Source organism: Lithobates pipiens, unplaced genomic scaffold (assembly GCF_037356315.1).
Source record: "Lithobates pipiens isolate NorthernLeopardFrog02 unplaced genomic scaffold, aLitPip1_a1.2 Scaffold_47, whole genome shotgun sequence".
In the NCBI taxonomy this organism is placed as follows: Eukaryota; Metazoa; Chordata; class Amphibia; order Anura; family Ranidae; genus Lithobates; species Lithobates pipiens.
In genome coordinates, this window is record NW_027507871.1 from 3,160,274 (window position 1) to 3,185,118 (window position 24,845).

Consider the following 24,845-nt stretch of genomic DNA (forward strand, 5'->3'; position numbering starts at 1 on the left):
CTTCTCTTTCCATGACAAGACTCTTTGTTCCTCCTTATTGTCGATATTGTTGATAGTTGATGTATGCCATGGCTGTAGCATTGTCTGACTGGATTCTGATCAGAATACCTTCTAGTTGAGATGTCCGGAAACAACCAAATTACTACAAGCACCAAAATGTTGTTCTGGCATCCTGCCTGTGGCCAATTATGGCTCTCCTCGCTGCCGGCGCTGTGATTGGCCAAGCATGCGGGGTCACAGTGCATGCTTGGCCAATCATGAGCCAGCAATGCACTGTGATGGCGTAGTAGTGCGTTGTGGGCCGTTCGTACCAAGCAAATTTGGTGCGAACGGTCCACAAAGTTCTGAAGTCGCCGAACAGACGATGTTGGAGTCAAACACCGAGCTCATCTCTACTGGAGAACTGTTGCAGTGCCAGTGTACATGGTGTACATTCATCTCTAAGGGTAGAGGCCACCTTAAAGCTGGACTATTCCCCCACGGCAGCCTCAGCCTTGTCCCAGGCCATTGAAGAAAATGGAATGAAGCTAAAAAGGTACCCCATGTGTGGTAAAGTAACCCTACACAAAGTGCCTAGCGTAGCCCAGAAGAACCCACCCCAGGGGTAGGCCTCTCACGTGACCCTTGCTTGGCAGCCAACGAGGAGGGAAACATGGAGGACGTGACGACCACCCACGCAACTCTCTACCGCTCGCCTACATGTTCACCTTGGAACTGACTTCAGATGTAAAAGAGGTGACAGCGGGTAGTGTGTGGTGCGAGCAGAACGTTGCTCCGTCTCTCCACCCACAATGGAAACTAGGATCTTGCCCAGAAAATCTATTCCAGGCCCATCCATAAGGTTTTTTTTTGTTTTTTCGATCAAACTCCGCAACTGCCCCTCAAAAAAATAAAACCGCATCTAATGCTCTCTGTTTTAAAGACATTTTTTTTTAAATAGCCGAGCATCACGTTTACTCGTATAAATACAGAGAGCACCAGCATGTAACATCAAATGGGAGCACTTCCCTGAAGTTCAGGAACAGCCTCGGGCAATGACATGTATTAGAACGGCTGCCCGCTCACCGCAGCAGAGCCGGCGGGCGTGATGTCACTCCGTAAACTCCACCCTCCAGAGTTTATTGTTTGTTTGATGAAGTCAAAGTTCTGTGAGTGATACACAGAAGGGGAGATTTACTAAAACTGCGGTCAGCAAAACCTGATTGCAGCTCTGCATAGAAGCCAATCAGCTTCCAGGTTTTATTGTCAAAGCTTCATTGATCAAGCTGAAGTCAGAAGCCGATTGTCTGCCATGCACAGCTGTATTAGATTCAAAGTGCATCTGTTTTAGTAAAACTCCCCTTGCAGTGCCTGGATAAAGTATTCATACCCCTTGAAATTCCCCACATCTTGTCATGTGACAACCAAAACCATAAATGTCTTTTATTGGGATTTTATGTGATAGACCAACACAAAGTGTCACATAATTGTGAAGTGGAAGGAAAATTATACAAATAAATATGTGAAAAGTGTGGGGGAGGGGCATTTGTATGGCTCCCCCCCAGAGTCAATACTTTGTAGAACCCCCTTTCTCTACAAGTCTTTTTGGGGGTGTCTCTACCAGCTTTGCCCATCTAGAGAGGACATTTCTGCCCATTCTTCTTCTTTGTAAAATATCTCAAGCTCTGTCAGATTGGATGGAGAGCGTCTGTGATCAGCAATTTCCAAGTCTCCCCACAGATTCTCAATGGGATTTAGGTCTGGACTGTGACTGGGCCATTCTAACACATGAATATGCTTTGATCTAAACCAGGGATCTGCAATTAGTGGACCTCCAGCTGTTGCAGAACTACAATTCCCACGAGGCACAGCAAGACTGTCAGCCACAAGCATGACACCCAGAGGCAGAGGCATGATGGGACTTGCCGTTTTGCAACAGCTGGAGGTCCACTAATTGCATATCCCTGATCTAAACCATTCCATTGTAGCTCTGGCTGGATGTTTCGGGTCGTTGTCCTGCTGGAAGGGGAACCTCCGCCCCGGTCTCAAGTCTTCTGCCGACTCTAACAGGTTTTCTTCTAAGATTGTCCTGTATTTGTCTCCATCCATCTTCCCATCAACTCTGACCAGCTTCCCTGTCCCTGCTGAAGAAAACCATCCCCACCACATGATGCTGCCACCACCATGTCTCACGGTGGGGATGGTGTGTTCGGGGGATGGGCGGTGTTAGTTTTCCCCACACATAGCGTTTTACTTTTAGGCCATAAAGTAGAATTTTGGTCTCCTCTGACCAGATCACCTTCTTCCACATGTTTGCTGCCCCCTCCCCCACATGGCTTCTCACAAACTACAAACAGGACTTCTTATGACTTTCTTTCTCCAATGTCTTTCTTCTTGTCACTCCTCCATAAAGGGCAGATTTGTGGAGAGATGACTAATAGTTGTCCTGTGGACAGATTCTCCCCCCTGAGCTGTGGATCTCTGCAGCTCCTCCAGAGTTACCATGGACCTCTTGGCTCTTCTCTGAGGAATGCTCTCCTTGCCCGGCCCGGTCAGTTTAGGTGGACGGCCATGTCTTGGTAGGTTTGCGGTTGTGCCATACTCTTTCCATTTTCCGATGATGGATTGAACAGAGCTCCGTGAGATGGTCAAAGCTTGGGGGAGATTTTATTATAACCCACCCCTGCTTTATACTTCTCCACAACTTCATCCCTGACCTGCCTGGTGTGTTCCTTGGCCTTCATGATGCTGTTTGTTCACTAAGGTTCTCTAACAATCCTCTGAGGGCTTCACAGAACGGCCGTATTTTTACTGAGATTCAATTACACACAGGGGGACTCTATTTACTAATTAGGTGACTTTTGACGACAATTGGTTCCACTAGATTTGGGTTAGGGGTATCAGAGTAAAGGGGATGCCATACAAATGCCCCCCCACCCCACAATTTTCACATATTTATTCGTAAAAATATATTTTAACAATATTTATTATTTTCTTTCCGCTTTAAAACTATGTGCCACTTTGTGTCAGTCTATCACATAAAATCCCAATAAAAAACCTTAACCTTTTTGATTGTAACATGACAAGATGTGGAAAATTTTAAGGGGTATGAATATTTTATGATTAATGATTGTTGCACAAGCACATTTTATTTTTATTTTTTATGTTGAAAGTGTACAGTGTGTGGGTAAGCAGCATTAAGGAGAGCAATGTTCCAGTGTGCAGGAGAGCAATGTCCGAGTGTACGGTGTGCAGGAAAGCAATGTCCGAGTGTACAGTGTACAGGAAAGCAATGTCCGAGTGTACAGTGTGCAGGAGAGCAATGTCCGAGTGTACAGTGTGCAGGAGAGCAATGTCCGAGTGTACAGTGTGCAGGAGAGCAATGTCCGAGTGTACAGTGTGCAGGAGAGCAATGTCCGAGTGTACAGTGTGCAGGAGAGCAATGTCCGAGTGTACAGTGTGCAGGAAAGCAATGTCTGAGTGTACAGTGTGCAGGAGAGCAATGTCCGAGTGTACAGTGTGCAGGAGAGCAATGTCCAAGTGTACAGTGTGCAGGAGAGCAATGTCCGAGTGTACAGTGTGCAGGAGAGCAATGTCCGAGTGTACAGTGTGCAGGAGAGCAATGTCCGAGTGTACAGTGTGCAGGAGAGCAATGTCCGAGTGTACAGTGTGCAGGAGAGCAATGTCCGAGTGTACAGTGTGCAGGAAAGCAATGTCTGAGTGTACAGTGTGCAGGAGAGCAATGTCCAAGTGTACAGTGTGCAGGAGAGCAATGTCCAAGTGTACAGTGTGCAGGAGAGCAATGTCCGAGTGTACAGTGTGCAGGAGAGCAATGTCCGAGTGTACAGTGTGCAGGAGAGCAATGTCCAAGTGTACAGTGTGCAGGAGAGCAATGTCCAAGTGTACAGTGTGCAGGAAAGCAATGTCTGAGTGTACAGTGTGCAGGAGAGCAATGTCTGAGTGTACAGTGTGCAGGAGAGCAATGTCCGAGTGTACAGTGTGCAGGAGAGCAATGTCCAAGTGTACAGTGTACAGGAAAGCAATGTCCGAGTGTACAGTGTGCAGGAGAGCAATGTCCGAGTGTACAGTGTGCAGGAAAGCAATGTCTGAGTGTACAGTGTGCAGGAGAGCAATGTCTGAGTGTACAGTGTGCAGGAGAGCAATGTCTGAGTGTACAGTGTGCAGGAGAGCAATGTCTGAGTGTACAGTGTGCAGGAGAGCAATGTCCGAGTGTACAGTGTGCAGGAGAGCAATGTCCAAGTGTACAGTGTGCAGGAGAGCAATGTCCGAGTGTACAGTGTGCAGGAGAGCAATGTCCGAGTGTACAGTGTGCAGGAGAGCAATGTCCAAGTGTACAGTGTGCAGGAGAGCAATGTCCAAGTGTACAGTGTGCAGGAGAGCAATGTCCGAGTGTACAGTGTGCAGGAGAGCAATGTCCGAGTGTACAGTGTGCAGGAGAGCAATGTTCAAGTGTACAGTGTGCAGGAGAGCAATGTTCAAGTGTACAGTGTGCAGGAGAGCAATGTCCAAGTGTACAGTGTGCAGGAGAGCAATGTCCGAGTGTACAGTGTGCAGGAGAGCAATGTCCCAGTGTACAGTGTGCAGGAGAGCAATGTCCGAGTGTACAGTGTGCAGGAGAGCAATGTCCGAGTGTACAGTGTGCAGGAGAGCAATGTCCAAGTGTACAGTGTGCAGGAGAGCAATGTCCAAGTGTACAGTGTGCAGGAGAGCAATGTCCGAGTGTACAGTGTGCAGGAGAGCAATGTCCGAGTGTACAGTGTGCAGGAGAGCAATGTCCAAGTGTACAGTGTGCAGGAAAGCAATGTCCGAGTGTACAGTGTGCAGGAAAGCAATGTCCGAGTGTACAGTGTGCAGGAGAGCAATGTCCGAGTGTACAGTGTGCAGGAGAGCAATGTCCCAGTGTACAGTGTGCAGGAGAGCAATGTCCGAGTGTACAGTGTGCAGGAGAGCAATGTCCGAGTGTACAGTGTGCAGGAAAGCAATGTCCAAGTGTACAGTGTGCAGGAGAGCAATGTCCGAGTGTACAGTGTGCAGGAGAGCAATGTTCAAGTGTACAGTGTGCAGGAGAGCAATGTCCGAGTGTACAGTGTACAGGAGAGCAATGTCCAAGTGTACAGTGTGCAGGAGAGCAATGTTCAAGTGTACAGTGAGCAGGAGAGCAATGTCCCAGTGTACAGTGTGCAGGAGAGCAATGTCCGAGTGTACAGTGTGCAGGAGAGCAATGTCCGAGTGTACAGTGTGCAGGAAAGCAATGTCCGAGTGTACAGTGTGCAGGAGAGCAATGTCCGAGTGTACAGTGTGCAGGAGAGCAATGTCCCAGTGTACAGTGTGCAGGAGAGCAATGTCCGAGTGTACAGTGTGCAGGAAAGCAATGTCCGAGTGTACAGTGTGCAGGAGAGCAATGTCCGAGTGTACAGTGTGCAGGAGAGCAATGTCCCAGTGTACAGTGTGCAGGAGAGCAATGTCCGAGTGTACAGTGTGCAGGAGAGCAATGTCCGAGTGTACAGTGTGCAGGAGAGCAATGTCCCAGTGTACAGTGTGCAGGAGAGCAATGTCCCAGTGTACAGTGTGCAGGAGAGCAATGTCCGAGTGTACAGTGTGCAGGAGAGCAATGTCCGAGTGTACAGTGTGCAGGAGAGCAATGTTCAAGTGTACAGTGTACAGGAGAGCAATGTTCAAGTGTACAGTGTACAGGAGAGCAATGTCCAAGTGTACAGTGTACAGGAGAGCAATGTCCGAGTGTACAGTGTACAGGAGAGCAATGTCCGAGTGTACAGTGTGCAGGAGAGCAATGTTCAAGTGTACAGTGTGCAGGAAAGCAATGTCCGAGTGTACAGTGTACAGGAGAGCAATGCCCGAGTGTACGGTGTGCAAGAAAGCAATGTTCAAGTGTATGATGTGCAGGAAAGCAATGTTCGAGTGTACTGTGTGCAGGAAAGCAATGTCCGAGTGTACAGTGTGCAGGAGAGCAATGTTCAAGTGTACAGTGAGCAGGAGAGCAATGTCCAAGTGTACAGTGTGGAGGAGAGCGATATTCAAACGTACGGTGTGCAGCAAAGCAATGTCCGAGTGTACAATGTGTGAAAATGTGATGTTTTAGTGATCTATGTGTTGGAAAGCAATGCTATAATTTGGAAATTTCAGAAAAGCAATATTACAATGTACAGTGTGTGGAAATGCAATGTCTGAGTGTACAGTGTGCAGGAGAGCAATGTTCAAGTGTACAGTGTGCAGGAGAGCAATGTTCAAGTGTACAGTGTGCAGGAGAGCAATGTCTGAGTGTACAGTGTGCAGGAGAGCAATGTTCAAGTGTACAGTGTGCAGGAGAGCAATGTTCAAGTGTACAGTGTGCAGGAGAGCAATGTCCGAGTGTACAGTGTGCAGGAGAGCAATGTTCAAGTGTACAGTGTGCAGGAGAGCAATGTCCAAGTGTACAGTGTGCAGGAGAGCAATGTCCGAGTGTACAGTGTGCAGGAGAGCAATGTCCGAGTGTACAGTGTGCAGGAGAGCAATGTTCAAGTGTACAGTGAGCAGGAGAGCAATGTCCCAGTGTACAGTGTGCAGGAGAGCAATGTCCGAGTGTACAGTGTGCAGGAGAGCAATGTCCGAGTGTACAGTGTGCAGGAGAGCAATGTCCAAGTGTACAGTGTGCAGGAGAGCAATGTCCGAGTGTACAGTGTGCAGGAGAGCAATGTCCGAGTGTACAGTGTGCAGGAGAGCAATGTCCGAGTGTACAGTGTGCAGGAGAGCAATGTTCAAGTGTACAGTGAGCAGGAGAGCAATGTCCAAGTGTACAGTGTGCAGGAGAGCAATGTCCGAGTGTACAGTGTACAGGAGAGCAATGTTCAAGTGTACAGTGTACAGGAGAGCAATGTCCAAGTGTACAGTGTACAGGAGAGCAATGTCCAAGTGTACAGTGTACAGGAGAGCAATGTCCGAGTGTACAGTGTACAGGAGAGCAATGTTCAAGTGTACAGTGTGCAGGAAAGCAATGTCCGAGTGTACAGTGTACAGGAGAGCAATGTCCGAGTGTACAGTGTACAGGAGAGCAATGCCCGAGTGTACGGTGTGCAAGAAAGCAATGTTCAAGTGTATGATGTGCAGGAAAGCAATGTTCGAGTGTACTGTGTGCAGGAAAGCAATGTCCGAGTGTACAGTGTGCAGGAAAGCAATGTCCCAGTGTAAAGTGTGCAGGAGAGCAATGTCCGAGTGTACAGTGTGCAGGAGAGCAATGTTCAAGTGTACAGTGAGCAGGAAAGCAATGTCCAAGTGTACAGTGTGGAGGAGAGCAATGTCCAAGTGTACAGTGTGGAGGAGAGCAATGTCCGAGTGTACAGTGTGCAGGAGAGCAATGTTCAAGTGTACAGTGAGCAGGAGAGCAATGTCCAAGTGTACAGTGTGGAGGAGAGCGATATTCAAACGTACGGTGTGCAGCAAAGCAATGTCCGAGTGTACAGTGTGTGAAAATGTGATGTTTTAGTGATCAATGTGTTGGAAAGCAATGCTATAATTTGGAAATTTCAGAAAAGCAATATTACAATGTACAGTGTGTGGAAATGCAATGTCCGAGTGTACAGTGTGCAGGAGAGCAATGTCCGAGTGTACAGTGTGCAGGAGAGCAATGTCCGAGTGTACAGTGTGCAGGAGAGCAATGTCCGAGTGTACAGTGCAGGAAAGCCATGTCCGAGTGTACAGTGTGCAGGAAAGCAATGTCCGAGTGTACAGTGTGCAGGAGAGCAATGTCCGAGTGTATGGTGTGCAGGAAAGCAATGTCCGGGTGTACAGTGTGCAGGAAAGCAATGTCCGAGTGTACAGTGTGCAGGAAAGCAATGTCCGAGTGTATGGTGTGCAGGAAAGCAATGTCCGAGTGTACGGTGTGCAGGAGAGCAATGTCCGAGTGTACAGTGTGCAGGAAAGCAATGTCCGAGTGTATGGTGTGCAGGAAAGCAATGTCCGAGTGTACGGTGTGCAGGAAAGCAATGTCCGAGTGTACGGTGTGCAGGAGAGCAATGTTCAAGTGTACGATGTGCAGGAAAGCAATGTTCGAGTGTACGATGTGCAGGAAAGTAATGCCCGAGTGTACGATGTGCAGGAAAGCAATGTTCGAGTGTACGATGTGCAGGAAAGCAATGTCCGAGTGTACAGTGTGCAGGAAAGCAATGTCCGAGTGTACAGTGTGCAGGAAAGCAATGTTGTAGTGTACAGAGTGCAGGAAAGCAATGTCCAAGTGTCCAGGAGAGAAATGTCTGAGTGTACAGTGTGCGGGAAGCAATGTTCAAGTGTACGGTGTGCAGGAAAGCAATGTTTGAGTGTACGGTGTGCAGGAAAGCAATGTTCCAGTGTATGGTGTGCAGGAAAGCAATGTTATGCCTTGTACACACGGGTCGGACATTCCGACCACAAAATCCGATGGATTTTGTCCGAAACTGGTGTTGCATACACTCGGTCAGACAAAGTTGTCAGAAAATCTGATCGTTCGGAACGTGGTCACGTTAGTTCCGTACGACGGGAAAACGTAGAGGCTAGTAGCCAATAGCTTTGGTCTCATAATTTGATCTGAGCATGTGTGGCAATTTGTCCATCAGAATTCTCTACAAACAATTGGAAAAAGTCAGATCAGATTTTTTTGACGGAAAATTTTAGATCCTGCTCTCAAATTTTTTCAGTCAGAATTTCCGACAGAAAAAATCCGTTAGAGCCCTCACATGATTGGATTTTCAAACGATATAATCCAATCGGACCTTTTCCGTCAGAATTTCCGACGGTGTGTACAGGGCATTTGAGTGTACGGTGTGCAAGAAAGCAATGTTCAGGTGTACGGAGTGCAGGAAAAGCAATATTCGAGTGTACGGAGTGCAGGAAAAGCAATATTCGAGTGTACGGAGTGCAGGCAAGCAATGTTCAAGTGTACGGAGTGCAGGAAAGCAATGTTCGAGTGTACGGAGTGCAGGAAAGCAATGTTCGAGTGTACGGTGTGCAGGAAAGCAATGTTCGAGTGTACGGAGTGCAGGAAAGCAATGTTCGAGTGTACGGAGTGCAGGAAAGCAATGTTCGAGTGTACGGTGTGCAGGAAAGCAATGTCCGAGTGTACGGTGTGCAGGAAAGCAATGTTCGAGTGTACGGAGTGCAGGAAAGCAATGTTCGAGTGTACGGTGTGCAGGAAAGCAATGTTCGAGTGTACGGTGTGCAGGAAAGCAATGTCCGAGTGTACGGTGTGCAGGAAAGCAATGTTCGAGTGTACGGTGTGCAGGAAAGCAATGTTCGAGTGTACGGTGTGCAGGAAAGCAATGTCCGAGTGTACGGAGTGCAGGAAAGCAATGTCCGAGTGTACGGTGTGCAGGAAAGCAATGTTCGAGTGTACGGTGTGCAGGAAAGCAATGTCCGAGTGTACGGTGTGCAGGAAAGCAATGTTCGAGTGTACGGTGTGCAGGAAAGCAATGTTCGAGTGTACGGTGTGCAGGAAAGCAATGTCCGAGTGTACGGAGTGCAGGAAAGCAATGTGCGAGTGTACGGTGTGCAGGAAAGCAATGTTCGAGTGTACGGTGTGCAGGAAAGCAATGTTCGAGTGTACGGTGTGCAAGAAAGCAATGTTCAGGTGTACGGAGTGCAGGAAAAGCAATATTCGAGTGTACGGAGTGCAGGCAAGCAATGTTCGAGTGTACGGAGTGCAGGAAAGCAATGTTCGAGTGTACGGAGTGCAGGAAAGCAATGTTCGAGTGTACGGTGTGCAGGAAAGCAATGTTCGAGTGTACGGAGTGCAGGAAAGCAATGTTCGAGTGTACGGAGTGCAGGAAAGCAATGTTCGAGTGTACGGTGTGCAGGAAAGCAATGTCCGAGTGTACGGTGTGCAGGAAAGCAATGTTCGAGTGTACGGAGTGCAGGAAAGCAATGTTCGAGTGTACGGTGTGCAGGAAAGCAATGTTCGAGTGTACGGTGTGCAGGAAAGCAATGTCCGAGTGTACGGTGTGCAGGAAAGCAATGTTCGAGTGTACGGTGTGCAGGAAAGCAATGTCCGAGTGTACGGTGTGCAGGAAAGCAATGTCCGAGTGTACGGTGTGCAGGAAAGCAATGTTCGAGTGTACGGTGTGCAGGAAAGCAATGTCCGAGTGTACGGTGTGCAGGAAAGCAATGTCCGAGTGTACGGTGTGCAGGAAAGCAATGTCCGAGTGTACGGTGTGCAGGAAAGCAATGTCCGAGTGTACGGTGTGCAGGAAAGCAATGTCCGAGTGTACGGTGTGCAGGAAAGCAATGTCCGAGTGTACGGAGTGCAGGAAAGCAATGTCCGAGTGTACGGAGTGCAGGAAAGCAATGTTTGAGTGTGCAGTGTGTGAAAATGTGGTGTTAGTGTTCAATGTGTTGGAAAGCTGTTATGTTATAATTTAGAGTTTTCGGGAAAGCAATGTTAGAATGTACAGCGTGTGGAAAAGCGATGTTAGAGTCTTCCATGTGCAGGAAAGCAATATTAGCATGTATAGTGTTTGGGAAAGCAATGTTTGAGTATACAGTGTGCAGGAAAGCAATATTGGAGTGTACAGTATGTGGGTAAGCAACGTTCCAACGTGCAGGAAAGCAATGTTAGCCTGTGGGGTGTGCGGAGAAGAATGGTGGAATGTGAAGATTTCGGGAAAGCAGATGATAGGACGCACAGGACATTGCAGCCAATGGGGAGGCAAGGGTAAAATGTGCATTGTTCAGCGATACAATGGTACAATGTATTTAATAAGATTGTTAGGCTGCTCAGTGAACGTGGAAGCAGCCGTTTCCACCAGCTCAAAATTTATGAAGGCATTCAATTATTTTTAGATGAGGTTTGTGTGCAAAGAAATGAATGACAGCAGACAGCTGAAGGGCAAGTTGAGGATAGCCAGACATTATGGACAAGTGCCAACTAAGGAACAATGTTAGAGAACTAATGGAGGGCTAGGATAAGAGTCGGTGTCTACTAAATGTACTAACCCCCCCCCCCCCCTTTTCTCTCAGGTCTGGCTGTGGTTTCATCTACTGCATTTTCTATTCTTTACTTCTTTCAAGCACATGTTCTTCACTTCCTCGACCCCTACACCCCACAAAATGTCACCACCATGGGGCAATACGCCCAACATCCTCTCCCCACCAAGCTGCCCACCAGCATTTACACGCCTCCTTCCATCCTACTAAACAACCCTCAGGAAACTCCCACATTTCCAGCCCTCAGCTTGTTTTCCCCATAGTTCAGTCACAGAATGTGCCACCAAAGATCACATACTTCCCCCACAGGAACACCCAGCAGCACCCCCATCAGCAATCTGTGCCCACACGGGGCAAACGTCAGTCTGAAGCGTCCAGCCTGTTCTTCCCCGTGGCCCTGGAAGGAGCGGTTCTTCCTTCGCAATACCCTTGGGCCATCTTGTGGGACCCAACTGTCTCAGACGAGGAAGGGGCACAAAGTTCAGCTTCTTCCACCCCTCGTCCTTACTACCATCGCGAGTGGGGCTTGTTGGAGCGCGACGAACCAGCGCGAGGACTGGACCTGAAAGGGGTGCCTACTACTCTGAGACCTCATGGCTTTCCTCCGCTACAAGAAGGTCAGTCGTGTGTTAAAAAAAAATAAAAAAGTGTCAAAAATGGAAACACCTTACAGTCTCATACATCAGTCTTCTCTCTCTCCAGGGACTGACCCTCAGCTTTACGTCACCATCGTCATCTCTGTGCTTATTGTGTTGGTGGCTACTGGCATAATCATCAAATTCTGGTGAGTATATAGATGAGGATTCATCTGTCACATCACATTAAGGTCATTAAATGATATATGTTGTGAAGAGCTTAGCAAAGCTGGAAGCAGCCTGGCTTCAAATCCCCTCGGGGACCCGTTCTTCCCATTATCGCAGGAGCTTGTTCCAGTTCTTTTCCCCTAATACACTGCTTGGTCAGTCAAATTACAGAACTAGCTCTTGATTTTGTCCTTTGGGGGGGTTGACAAGGGAGGATTGGGCTGAAGGGCACGGGCAGGGCCGCTGATAGGCCAGTACAACTGACCCTGTTGTACCGGGCCCGACCAGCAGGGGGGACTGGGCAACCTGGAAAGAGAACTAATTAAAGTATAAAAAATAAATAAAAAAATCCTCCAGCCACCATGACCAAACATCGTCCCCACCAACCCCAGATCCATTACTACTGCAGCAGCATCTATACATTATGGCATTGGCGGCATGGGTGGCACTGTCTGCAGGTAGTACATGTGTTATGGGCCATAAAGCATTTGCTGCTTGCAGCCAATGCCATAATGTGCTGCAGACAGTGACACCCATGACGCTAATGCCATAACACATGTGCTGCCTGCACAGACAGTGCCACCCATGCCGCCAATGCCATAATGTGCTGCAGACAGTGCCACCCATGACGCTAATGCCATAACACATGTGCTGCCTGCACAGACAGTGCCCCCCATGCTGCCAATGGCATTATTGGCAGCATGGGTGGCACTATCTGCAGCACAATATGGCATTGGCGGCATGGGTGACACTTTCGGTAGGCAGCACATGCGCTATGGCATTAGTGTCATGGGTGGCACTGTCTGCAGCACATTATAGCATGGGTGGCACTGTCTGCAGCACAATATGGCATTGGCGGCATGGGTGACACTTTCGGTAGGCAGCACATGCGCTATGGCATTAGTGTCATGGGTGGCACTGTCTGCAGCACATTATAGCATGGGTGGCACTGTCTGCAGCACAATATGGCATTGGCGGCATGGGTGACACTTTCGGTAGGCAGCACATGCGCTATGGCATTAGTGTCATGGGTGGCACTGTCTGCCACACATTATAGCATGGGTGGCACTGTCTGCAGCACAATAAGGCTTTGGCGGCATGGGTGCCACTGTCTGCAAGTAGCACATGCGCATGTGCTGCCTGCAGAGACAGTGCCACCCATGCCGCCAATGACGTAATGTGCTGCAGAGACCGTTTCAGGTCTGGGGAGGGGCCAGGGGTGGAGTCTGAGGTGGGGGCTGAAGGAGGGACCAGGGGTGCAGCTGAAGGGGGCCCCCCCATCAGGTACGCTGTACAGGGCTCCATGATTTCTATCAGCGGTCCTGGGCACGGGAACATTTAACCCCTTTAGACCAGATGGACGGGTGGCCCTGAGTGGAGATATTTCGCCAATCAGATATCAGACCGGGATCTGCAGTTAGTAGCGTATGCTGGGCATTACATAGCTACCTGTTCCCTGTTTAGACCTACCATTGATAGAGGTAAGTCTTCCAGCACCAACTTCATTTGCCACTCTGTGATGTCCTCTGTACCAACGCCAACAGCCTCAAAACATGCTGATCCTGGAAGGTCTGTAGAGGTGTGTCACAATAAACCATGACCTTTAGCAGGGGCGTACCTACAGGGGTTGCAATTGTGACCCGGCCCCATGCTCCAGAGGGCCTGTGCCGCCCACCGGGGCCGTTTTTAAGGCAGGGCAAAAGGGGCAGCTGCCCTGGGCCCTGTCATTGTTGTGGGGGCCCAAAGCAGCTGCCTCATACTTGCCAATTATCCTGGTTTAAATTCCCTCATCTCTCGAGGTTTTAGTCCTGTGCTGTGTCCCAATATCTCAGTGCGAAGTGCTGCTACTAATACTGCCCAGCTCTGCCCTATTGTTGTGTACAGATGACTCACCTGCAGACCCTGTGTTTACATGTAAATTGCCGGCATTCATGTGTAAATAGTGGCAGCCAGCGGCATTCATATGTATATCATGCCCCCCCTGAGGTCATATACACAGTAATCTCTAGCAACCAATCAACAAACAGAAATCATGTGTTGTAACCTCTAGCAACTAATCAGTGAACTATAATGTGTGCTGTAACCTCTAGCAACCAGTCAGTGAGCGGTAATGATACACTGTAAGCTGTGGTAACTAATCGCAATCGCTGCCTGATCTGATTCAGTAAACTGATTTTGAGTCTAGCTGCTATTTATTGTATGTCTCAGAGCAGGTGGAGAGCAAAACTGCATGGGGGGGGGGCCCCAAGAAAAGTTTTGCCCCGGGGTCCAATCACTATTAAAGACGGCCCTGCCGCCCACCTGTACACCTGAATAGGAGGTGCATCGGGGGGCGGTTACATATATCGGAACTGATATCTCTGTTTTCCTCCTGCAGCTGCTGAAAGCCTGCTTCTCCTCCTCTCCCTGCAGGCATTTAGAGGAAAATGGAGGGATCGGTACTTCTACATGCAGCCGCCCCCACCGCTCCTCCTATCCAGCTTCTTTCTCCTGTCCCACCCATCCTGTGCTCTTTCCCGTCCCCCCCTGTGCTTTCTACTGCCCCCCCCCCCCCCCCGTCCCCTGCAGCTCTACTTGCCTCCTCCCCGCCCCCTCTCCCATCACCTGCTGTAGGGGATGGATAGTGGGGAAAGGGGCTGGTAAATGTGTCTCATCTACCAGCTCTTTCCTTGTCTGAAAGAATAGAGTCAGTGATCGCTATCGATCTGTCCATTCATAACTAAAACATAGTAAACAGTGTTTATTATGCTTCAGTTTGTGAATGAACAGGAAGCTCTGTACAGAGCTCTTCCTGTCTATTCTTTCCTTGCAGCTCCTCAATATCCTTTCTCTGTCTCAAAAGGTGGTACATCAGAGGTCTGTTTAGACCCCGGATATTTCACAAAAGCCCCCAATGGGGCTCCTAAAAAATTATTTTTTGCAAAATAATAATAAAAAAAAATTGTAAAAAAATAAAATAAAACAACAAAAATAGCAAAAAAACGACTGACACCAGTGGTGGAACTACCAGGGTCACAAAGGTCACAATTGCGATCGGACGCTGGCTTTGTGCCACTGGGCTCAGAGGAAAGGGACCCGGGGGGGGGGGGGGGGGGGAGGGGCCCTTCATGGCCTCTTGCATCAGGGCCCTGAATATTCTAGTCATGCCACTGACCTTTAGGAACACCCACCTTTCTCTATGCCCAAAATGCAGCAACCTGGCACACTTTGCACAAAACTTGTTCCTACCATAAAAGGGGCTTGTTGGTTGTGTTTGCCCCCTAGGCCATAGATCCCCAGGAGTTTTCCCCCCCTGGTGGCAGAGACGTTAAATTGTATGTTCCTTTGGTGGAAGGACTGGTGTATGTTGGATTAGAATTTATGGGTGATAATTATGTTATAAATACCTTCTATGTATACCGCAGCTTGTAATGATATACAGGGGGGGGGGGGGATAACGATCGTCACCCCTGAGGATTGTGTAAGTTTTGCCCACTTACATAGAAATGAAGGGTCTATAATTGTATTTTATATGATGGAGACAGAAGATCAACCAAAATCCAGAGAAATCACACAATACAAATGTTATAAATGGAGTAAAATAAGTATTTGATCCCCGACCAACCAACAATACCCCTCCCCCCACAGACTGGCTCCAGTAGGTGCTCATGTGGTGCACAGATCAGTCCTGACAATGTAAGAAGGTTCTCCTAACGACAACTCGTTATGTGTATAGAAGACGCCTGTCCACAGAATCCCTTCCCTCCAATCCTCACCATCATGGGGAAGAGCAAAGATCTGTCAGAGGAGGTCGGGGAGAAGATTGGAGACCTGCACAAGGCTGGAATGGGCTACAAGACCATCAGCAAGAAGCTTGGTGAGAGGAGACGAGTGCCGGAGAGATTATTCACAAATGGAAGAAATACAAAATAACCATCAATTGTCCTCAGTCTGGAGCTCCATGGAAGATTTCTCCTCATGGGGTGAGGATGGTCATGAGAAAAGTGAGGGATCCGCCCAGAACTACATGGGAGGAGCTTGTGAAGGATCTCAAGGCAGTTGGGACCACAGTCACCAAACACACCATTGGTGACACAATACACCGCCATGGACTGAAATCCTACAGCCCCCGCAAGGTCCTCCTCCTCAGGAAGACACATGTACAGGTCCCCCTCCTCAGGAAGACACATGTACAGGTCCTCCTCCTCAGGAAGACACATGTACAGGTCCCCCTCCTCAGGAAGACGCGTGTACAGGTCCTCCTCCTCAGGAAGACACATGTACAGGTCCCCCTCCTCAGGAAGACACATGTACAGGTCCCCCTCCTCAGGAAGACACATATACAGGTCCCCCTCCTCAGGAAGACACATGGACAGGTCCTCCTCCTCAGGAAGACACATGTACAGGTCCCCCTCCTCAGGAAGACACATGGACAGGTCCTCCTCCTCAGGAAGACACATGTACAGGTCCCCCTCCTCAGGAAGACACATGGACAGGTCCTCCTCCTCAGGAAGACACATGGACAGGTCCCCCTCCTCAGGAAGACACATGGACAGGTCCCCCTCCTCAGGAAGACACATGCACAGGTCCTCCTCCTCAGGAAGACACATGTGCAGGTCCCCCTCATCAGGAAGACACATGTACAGGTCCTCCTCCTCAGGAAGACACATTTACAGGCCCCCCTCCTCAGGAAGACACATGGACAGGTCCCCCTCCTCAGGAAGACACATGGACAGGTCCCCCTCATCAGGAAGACACATGTACAGGCCTCCCTCCTCAGGAAGACACATGTACAGGTCCTCCTCCTCAGGAAGACACATGTACAGGTCCTCCTCCTCAGGAAGACACATGGACAGGTCCCCCTCCTCAGGAAGACACATGGACATGTCCCCATCCTCAGGAAGACACATGTACAGGTCCCCCTCCTCAGGAAGACACATGTACAGGTCCCCCTCCTCAGGAAGACACATGTGCAGGTCCCCCTCATCAGGAAGACACATGTACAGGTCCTCCTCCTCAGGAAGACACATTTACAGGCCCCCCTCCTCAGGAAGACACATGGACAGGTCCCCCTCCTCAGGAAGACACATGGACAGGTCCCCCTCATCAGGAAGACACATGTACAGGCCTCCCTCCTCAGGAAGACACATGTACAGGTCCTCCTCCTCAGGAAGACACATGTACAGGTCCTCCTCCTCAGGAAGACACATGGACAGGTCCCCCTCCTCAGGAAGACACATGGACAGGTCCCCCTCCTCAGGAAGACACATGTACAGATCCTCCTCCTCAGGAAGACAGATGGACATGTCCCCATCCTCAGGAAGACACATGTACAGGTCCTCCTCCTCAGGAAGACAGATGGACATGTCCCCATCCTCAGGAAGACACATGCACAGGTCCTCCTCCTCAGGAAGACACATGTGCAGGTCCCCCTCATCAGGAAGACACATGTACAGGTCCCCCTCCTCAGGAAGACACATTTACAGGCCCCCTTCCTCAGGAAGACACATGGACAGGTCCCCCTCCTCAGGAAGACACATGTACAGGCCTCCCTCCTCAGGAAGACACATGTACAGGTCCTCCTCCTCAGGAAGACACATGCACAGGTCCCCTCCTCAGGAAGACACATGGACAGGTCCCCCTCCTCAGGAAGACACATGTACAGGTCCCCCTCCTCAGGAAGACACATGTACAGGTCCCCCTCCTCAGGAAGACACGTGTACAGGCCCCCCTCCTCAGGAAGACACATGTACAGGTCCCCCTCCTCAGGAAGACACATGTACAGGTCCCCCTCCTCAGGAAGACACATGTACAGGTCCCCCTCCTCAGGAAGACACATGTACAGGTCCCCCTCCTCAGGAAGACACATGTACAGGTCCTCCTCCTCAGGAAGACACATGTACAGGTCCCCCTCCTCGGGAAGACACGTGTACAGGTCCCCCTCCTCAGGAAGACACATGTACAGGCCCCCCTCCTCAGGAAGACACATGGACAGGTCCCCCTCCTCGGGAAGACACATGGACAGGTCCCCCTCCTCGGGAAGACACATGGACAGGTCCCCCTCCTCAGGAAGACACATGGACAGGTCCCCCTCCTCAGGAAGACACATGTACAGGTCCCCCTCCTCGGGAAGACACATGTACAGGTCCTCCTCCTCGGGAAGACACATGTACAGGTCCTCCTCCTCAGGAAGACACATGTACAGGTCCTCCTCCTCAGGAAGACACATGTACAGGTCCTCCTCCTCAGGAAGACACATGTACAGGTCCTCCTCCTCAAGAAGACACATGTACAGGTCCCCCTCCTCAGGAAGACACATGGACAGGTCCCCCTCCTCAGGAAGACACATGTACAGGTCCTCCTCCTCAGGAAGACACATGGACAGGCCAGTCTGAAGTTTGCCAATGAACATCTAAATGATTCAGAGAAGGATTGGGGGAGAAAGTTCTGTGGTCAGATGAGACCAAAATTCAGCTCTTTGGCATCAACTCCACTCGCCGTGTTTGGAGGAAGAAAAATGAAAAATGCTGACAATTGTTGAAGATAAATTTCAATAAATTTCTAGAAGAGTTACGGGTAGTGATGGACGAACTTCCGACGGGACGTTTCGCGAACGCGAAACGCGAACGGACACAAACGTTCGCGAAAACGACCGTTCGCCGCGGGCTCCATTGACTTCAATGGGAGGCGAATTTCGCAAACCTTTAGGTCGAATTTGCGGCCACGGGGTAATTATTAGGGGGTAGCACGTAGTCCCACCACCTGGACAATAGCATAATACATGTATGAGGTGAATTTGGGATCGATAACTACAAGCATTTTTTTTTTATTTGGGAAATTGTTCTGACAATTCAGGACTATGGAGCTAATGAAGGCAATGGAGGAGAGGGAAGGTCAGGGACCAGGGTAGGCAAACAAGAGGGTGCAGGAGATACAGAGCACTGACAGCAGCACCGTAATACAGAGCACTGACATCAGCACCGTGACATACAGCGCTGACAGCAGCTCCGTGACATACAGCGCTGACAGCAGCTCCGTGACATACAGCGCTGACAGCATCTCCGTGACATACAGCGCTGACAGCAGCTCCGTGACATACAGCGCTGACAGCAGCTCCGTGACATACAGCGCTGACAGCAGCACCGTGACATACAGCGCTGACAGCAGCTCCGTGACATACAGCGCTGACAGCAGCTCCGTGACATACAGCGCTGACAGCAGCTCCGTGACATACAGCACTGACAGCAGCTCCGTGACATACAGCGCTGACAGCAGCTCCGTGACATACAGCGCTGACAGCAGCACCGTGACATACAGCGCTGACAGCAGCTCCGTGACATACAGCGCTGACAGCAGCTCCGTGACATACAGCACTGACAGCAGCTCCGTGACATACAGCGCTGACAGCAGCTCCGTGACATACAGCGCTGACAGCAGCACCGTGACATACAGCGCTGACAGCAGCTCCGTGACATACAGCGCTGACAGCAGCTCCGTGACATACAGCGCTGACAGCAGCTCCGTGACATACAGCGCTGACAGCAGCTCCGTGACATACAGCGCTGACAGCAGCTCCGTGACATACAGCGCTGACAGCAGCTCCGTGACATACAGCGCTGACAGCAGCTCCGTGACATACAGCGCTGACAGCAGCACCGTGACATACAGCGCTGACAGCAGCTCCGTGACATACAGCGCTGACAGCAGCTCCGTGACATACAGCGCTGACAGCAGCACCGTGACATACAGCGCTGACAGCAGCTCCGTGACATACAGCGCTGACAGCAGCTCCGTGACATACAGCGCTGACAGCAGCTCCGTGACATACAGCGCTGACAGCAGCTCCGTGACATACAGCGCTGACAGCAGCTCCGTGACATACAGCGCTGACAGCAGCTCCGTGACATACAGCGCTGACAGCAGCTCCGTGACATACAGCGCTGACAGCAGCTCCGTGACATACAGCGCTGACAGCAGCTCCGTGACATACAGCGCTGACAGCAGCTCCGTGACATACAGCGCTGACAGCAGCTCCGTGACATACAGCGCTGACAGCAGCTCCGTGACATACAGCGCTGACAGCAGCTCCGTGACATACAGCGCTGACAGCAGCTCCGTGACATACAGCGCTGACAGCAGCACCGTAAGCAGCCCCAGGAGGAAGTCAGCACAGCACAGGGATGGTGTGATCCCCTCATAATAAGAACCCCCAGGAGGAAGTCAGCACAGCACAGGGATGGTGGGAGCCCCTCATAATAAGAACACCCAGGAGGAAGTCAGCACAGCACAGGGATGGTGGGAACCCCTCATAATAAGCAGCCCCAGTAGAAATATGACACCGCTCAACCTCTTCAAAGAGGAGGGTAGGGGCATATAGTACGGTGTGCTTTTTTGGGTCAGGGAAGTGAGCCAAATGAATTAAGAAGGTCTGTGTGCTTGATTCCAAAAATTGTTTATAGACATATACATGGTCTACTGATCACATGTGTTGAATTCCTCCGAGATCCATGCCTCATTCATTTTTAGAAATGTGAGGTAGTTAACACTGTGGTGAGCTAGGCGAGTACGCTTATCGGTCACAATCCCCCCTGCTGCGCTGAACGTCCTTTCGGACAGGACACTGGATGAGGGGCAAGCCAACAGTTCGATTGCAAATTGGGCAAGCTCTGGCCAGAGGTCAAGCCTGCCCACCCAGTAGTCTAGGGGTTCATCACTCCTCAGAGCGTCCACATCGGCCGTTAACCCAATGTAGTCGGACACCTGACGGTCTAGGCGTTCCCTGATGCTGGATCCGGATGACACCTGTCGATGGGTCGGCTGAAAGAATGACCTCATATCCGAAGTCACCAACACATCTTCAAACCGGCCTCTTCTTGCAGGCGCTGTTGGATTGGTACCCGCAAATCCTTCTCTGGGAGTGGGAATTGCTCCTCTGCCAGCGCACGCAAAAGCAGAATGCAGCATTTCTCGAAGCAAGGCCTGGAAGTGCTGCATTCTGACAGCCCTCTGCGACGGCGGTAACATTTCCGCCATTTTGTGTTTGTACCGGGGGTCTAAGTACGTTGCCACCCAGTACTGGTCCTTGACCCTCATGCTTTTTATACGGGGGTCCCTATTAAAACACTGGAGCATGAAGGCCCCCATTTGCACTAAAGTGGAAGCGGTGTGGTGGCCTGGCTCCTGCTCATCATCCAGGATAATGTCGTCCTCTTCATTCTCCTCTCCCCATCCTCGCACAACAGGGATCCCAGAAAGGTTTAAAGCATGCTCTTCTTGCTCCTGCTCATCCGCCCCGGCACCATCCTCCTCTGACTCCTCATCAGACTCCTGTTGTTGACTTGTCTCAGATAGAGTAGCCCCCCCTGGGAATTCATCCAGCATTGCGACTTCCTCATCTTCCCGCTCCTGCTCCTCCACAGCCTGATCAATGACACGACGCAATGCACGCTCCAGAAAGAAGGCATAAGGTACCATGTCACTGATGGCGCCATGGCTGCGACTGACCAGTTTGGTGATCTCCTCAAATGGCCGCAGAAGTCTGCATGTGTCGCGCATGAGCAGCCACTGGCGCGGTGAAAAAAAACCCAGCTCCCCAGAACCGTTTCTTTCGCAGAGTTCATACAGGTAGACGTTAACTGCACGTTTCTGCTGGAGCAGCCTATCAAGCATATAGAAGGTTGAGTTCCATCGCGTCGGGCAATCGCAAATAAGACGTCTGACCGGCAGATGGTGTCGCCGCTGAATGTCAGCAAGGCGAGCCATGGCCGTGTAAGATCTTCTGAAATGGGCCGAGATTTTCCTTGCCTGCCGCAAGATGTCCTGGACCCCAGGGTATTTGACAAGGAATCGCTGCACGACCAAGTTTAAGACGTGTGCCATGCACGGCACGTGCGTGATTTTGCCCTGTTTCAATGCGCTAAGCAGATTGGCACCGTTGTCACACACCACTTTACCAACTGTCAAATTGAGCGGTGTTAGCCACTCATCTGCCTGTGAACGCAAAGCTGAAAGGAGTGCCGGGCCAGTGTGGCTCTTTGCTTCCAGGCACAACAGACGCAGCACGGCATGGCAACGTCTCACCTGGCATGTGGAATAGGTTCTGGGGAGCTTGGGCGGTGCAGTGGAAGAGACGCTAGCAGCGGAAAAGGAGGAGGCAGCTGAGGAGGAGAGGGAGGAGGATGGAGTAGGAGGAGGAGAAGAAGAGTCAGGCCTGCATGCAATCCGTGGCGGTAAAACCAAATCTACACGGGTGCCACGGGTTACATGCTTGACGGCCGTCAGAAGGTTCACCCAGTGGGCAGTAAAACTGATATACCTTCCCTGCCCGTGTTTGCTAGACCACGTGTCTGTGGTCAGATGTATCTTGGCACCGACACTGTGTGCCAGAGATACATTCACTTGCCGCTGAACATGGCCATATAGCTCTGGGATGCCCTTCTCTGAGAAATACTTCCTTCCTGGGACCTTCCATTGTGGTGTTCCAATGGCCACAAATTTGCGAAAGGCCTCCGAGTCCACCAGTTTATATGGCAGTAGTTGGCGGGCTATGAGTTCTGACAAGCCAGCCGCCAACCGTTGGGCAAGAGGGTTATCCGGCGTCATCATTTTTTTACGCTCAAACATTAGGCCCACGGAAGCCTGCCTTTTTGCAGAAAAATGTGAGCTTGGCGTGATGGAAGGTGGAGTGGAGGACAATTGTGAGGAGAGAGGAGAAGGAGAAGTAGAAGACGAGGCTGGACGGTGAGAGCCTGCAGTGTGGCTTTGTGTGTTCCGTTGCTCCCACTGGGCTCGGTGATGGCTGCTCATGTGCCTTCTTAAGGCGGTCGTCCCTAGGTGAGTATTGGGCTTACCGCGACTAACGCGTTGACTGCAAAGATTGCAGATGGCAACGCTATTGTCAGCAGCGGACACGTTAAAAAAAGCCCACACTGCGGAGCCATGTGCCGGTGTCCTGGGAGCGCCAGATGTGACCGTACATGGTCGATGACTCGCTCCTGATACATTTGCAGTCTGCTTTGTCCCTGCTGTGCAATGTAAGTCATTGCTGCTTCTCCTCCCTATCTGCTGGTCCATATCTCCCTCTGAACTCCCCTCCTCTTCCTCTCTTGTGGGCACCCACGTGACATCACTAGACACGTCATCATCAACGTCACCTTCCCCACCGCTATAAGTAGAGTAGGCAGCAACACCGGGGACCAACCTCCTCCTTGGGCTGATCTGGGTACTGGCGTCAGACTGCTGAGTAGCGCTTGTTGCTACCTCCTCTTCCTGATCCAATACCAAGAGTGGCTGCGCATCAGAAATGTCCTCTTGATATGGATCGGAAAATAATTCCAGTGACTCAAGCGGAAGGTATGTGGTGGTGGTGGTGGTGGTCGTGTTGTTGGTGGTAGTGTCTTTGGGGGTGCACATAGCAGAGAGTGAAGAAGAGGGTGCAGATCGAGAGGATGAGGAGGGTGCAGAAGAGTAAGGCTGAGCGAGCCACTCAACCAAGTCTGGTGCATCCTTTAAAGTAATTGAACGCACCTTCTGCAACTTCCCACTTTGGCTCAAGCCTGTTGCTCCTGCCCTACCCCTACCACCCCTGCGGAAGGGCCTGCCTCTTCCTCTGCATGTCATTTTTTAAATGACCCTGTGACAAAACTCTTAGTCCCTATACCGCTGAAGGACTGCTGCAGTATAGGTGAGCGGTCAGCAGTGGTGCACGTCAACCCTATCTATTGTGGACCGATAGCGGTCCTTACAGAACAGCAGACTGTACCGCACTCAAGCCTATGTACCGTAGCACCCTATACCAAGTTACCAGTCCTTATAAGAACTTTTGTGGACCAAGCAGGTTGTGTATTAGTGTTTAGCAGACTGTACGTCAGTCCCTATACCGCTGAAGGACTGCTGCAGTATAGGGCAGCGGTCAGCAGTGGTGCACGTCAACCCTATCTATTGTGGACCGATAGCGGTCCTTACAGAACAGCAGACTGTACCGCACTCAAGCCTATGTACCGTAGCACCCTATACCAAGTTACCAGTCCTTATAAGAACTTTTGTGGACCAAGCAGGTTGTGTATTAGTGTTTAGCAGACTGTACGTCAGTCCCTATACCGCTGAAGGACTGCTGCAGTATAGGGCAGCGGTCAGCAGTGGTGCACGTCAACCCTATCTATTGTGGACCGATAGCGGTCCTTACAGAACAGCAGACTGTACCGCACTCAAGCCTATGTACCGTAGCACCCTATACCAAGTTACCAGTCCTTATAAGAACTTTTGTGGAACAAGCAGGTTGTGTGTTAGTGATTAGCAGACTGTACGTCAGTCCCTATACCAATGAAGGACTGCTGCAGTATAGGGCAGCGGTCAGCAGTAGTGCACGGCAACCCTATGTATTGTGGACCGATAGCGGTCCTTACAGAACAGCAGACTGTACCGCACTCAAGCCTATGTACCGTAGCACCCTATACCAAGTTACCAGTCCTTATAAGAACTTTTGTGGACCAAGCAGGTTGTGTATTAGTGTTTAGCAGACTGTACGTCAGTCCCTATACCGCTGAAGGACTGCTGCAGTATAGGGCAGCGGTCAGCAGTGGTGCACGTCAACCCTATGTATTGTGGACCGATAGCGGTCCTTACAGAACAGCAGACTGTAACGCACTCAGGCCTATGTACCGTAGCACCCTATACCAAGTTACCAGTCCTTATAAGAACTTTTGTGGACCAAGCAGGTTGTGTGTTAGTGATTAGCAGACTGTACGTCAGTCCCTATACCAATGAAGGACTGCTGCAGTATAGGGCAGCGGTCAGCAGTAGTGCACGGCAACCCTATGTATTGTGGACCGATAGCGGTCCTTACAGAACAGCAGACTGTAACGCACTCAGGCCTATGTACCGTAGCACCCTATACCAAGTTACCAGTCCTTATAAAAACTTTTGTGGACCAAGCAGGTTGTGTGTTAGTGTTTAGCAGACTGTGCGTCAGTCCCTATACCGCTGAAGGACTGCTGCAGTATAGGGCAGCGGTCAGCAGTGGTGCACGTCAACCCTATCTATTGTGGACCGATAGCGGTCCTTACAGAACAGCAGACTGTACCGCACTCAAGCCTATGTACCGTAGCACCCTATACC

General features: G+C 50.5%; 1 protein-coding gene across 3 annotated transcripts in view; it reads left to right on the top strand.

Moving 5' to 3' along the window:
* Positions 1–24,845, top strand: part of PIANP (PILR alpha associated neural protein) — a 114,621-nt gene that overhangs the window by 23,926 nt on the left and 65,850 nt on the right. For all 3 annotated transcript variants that reach the window (XM_077467122.1, XM_077467121.1, XM_077467123.1), the window contains exons 3-4: positions 10,981–11,564; positions 11,650–11,731. In XM_077467122.1, the coding sequence (XP_077323248.1) occupies positions 10,981–11,564; positions 11,650–11,731 (666 nt within the window). The remainder of the gene's footprint in view (positions 1–10,980; positions 11,565–11,649; positions 11,732–24,845) is intronic.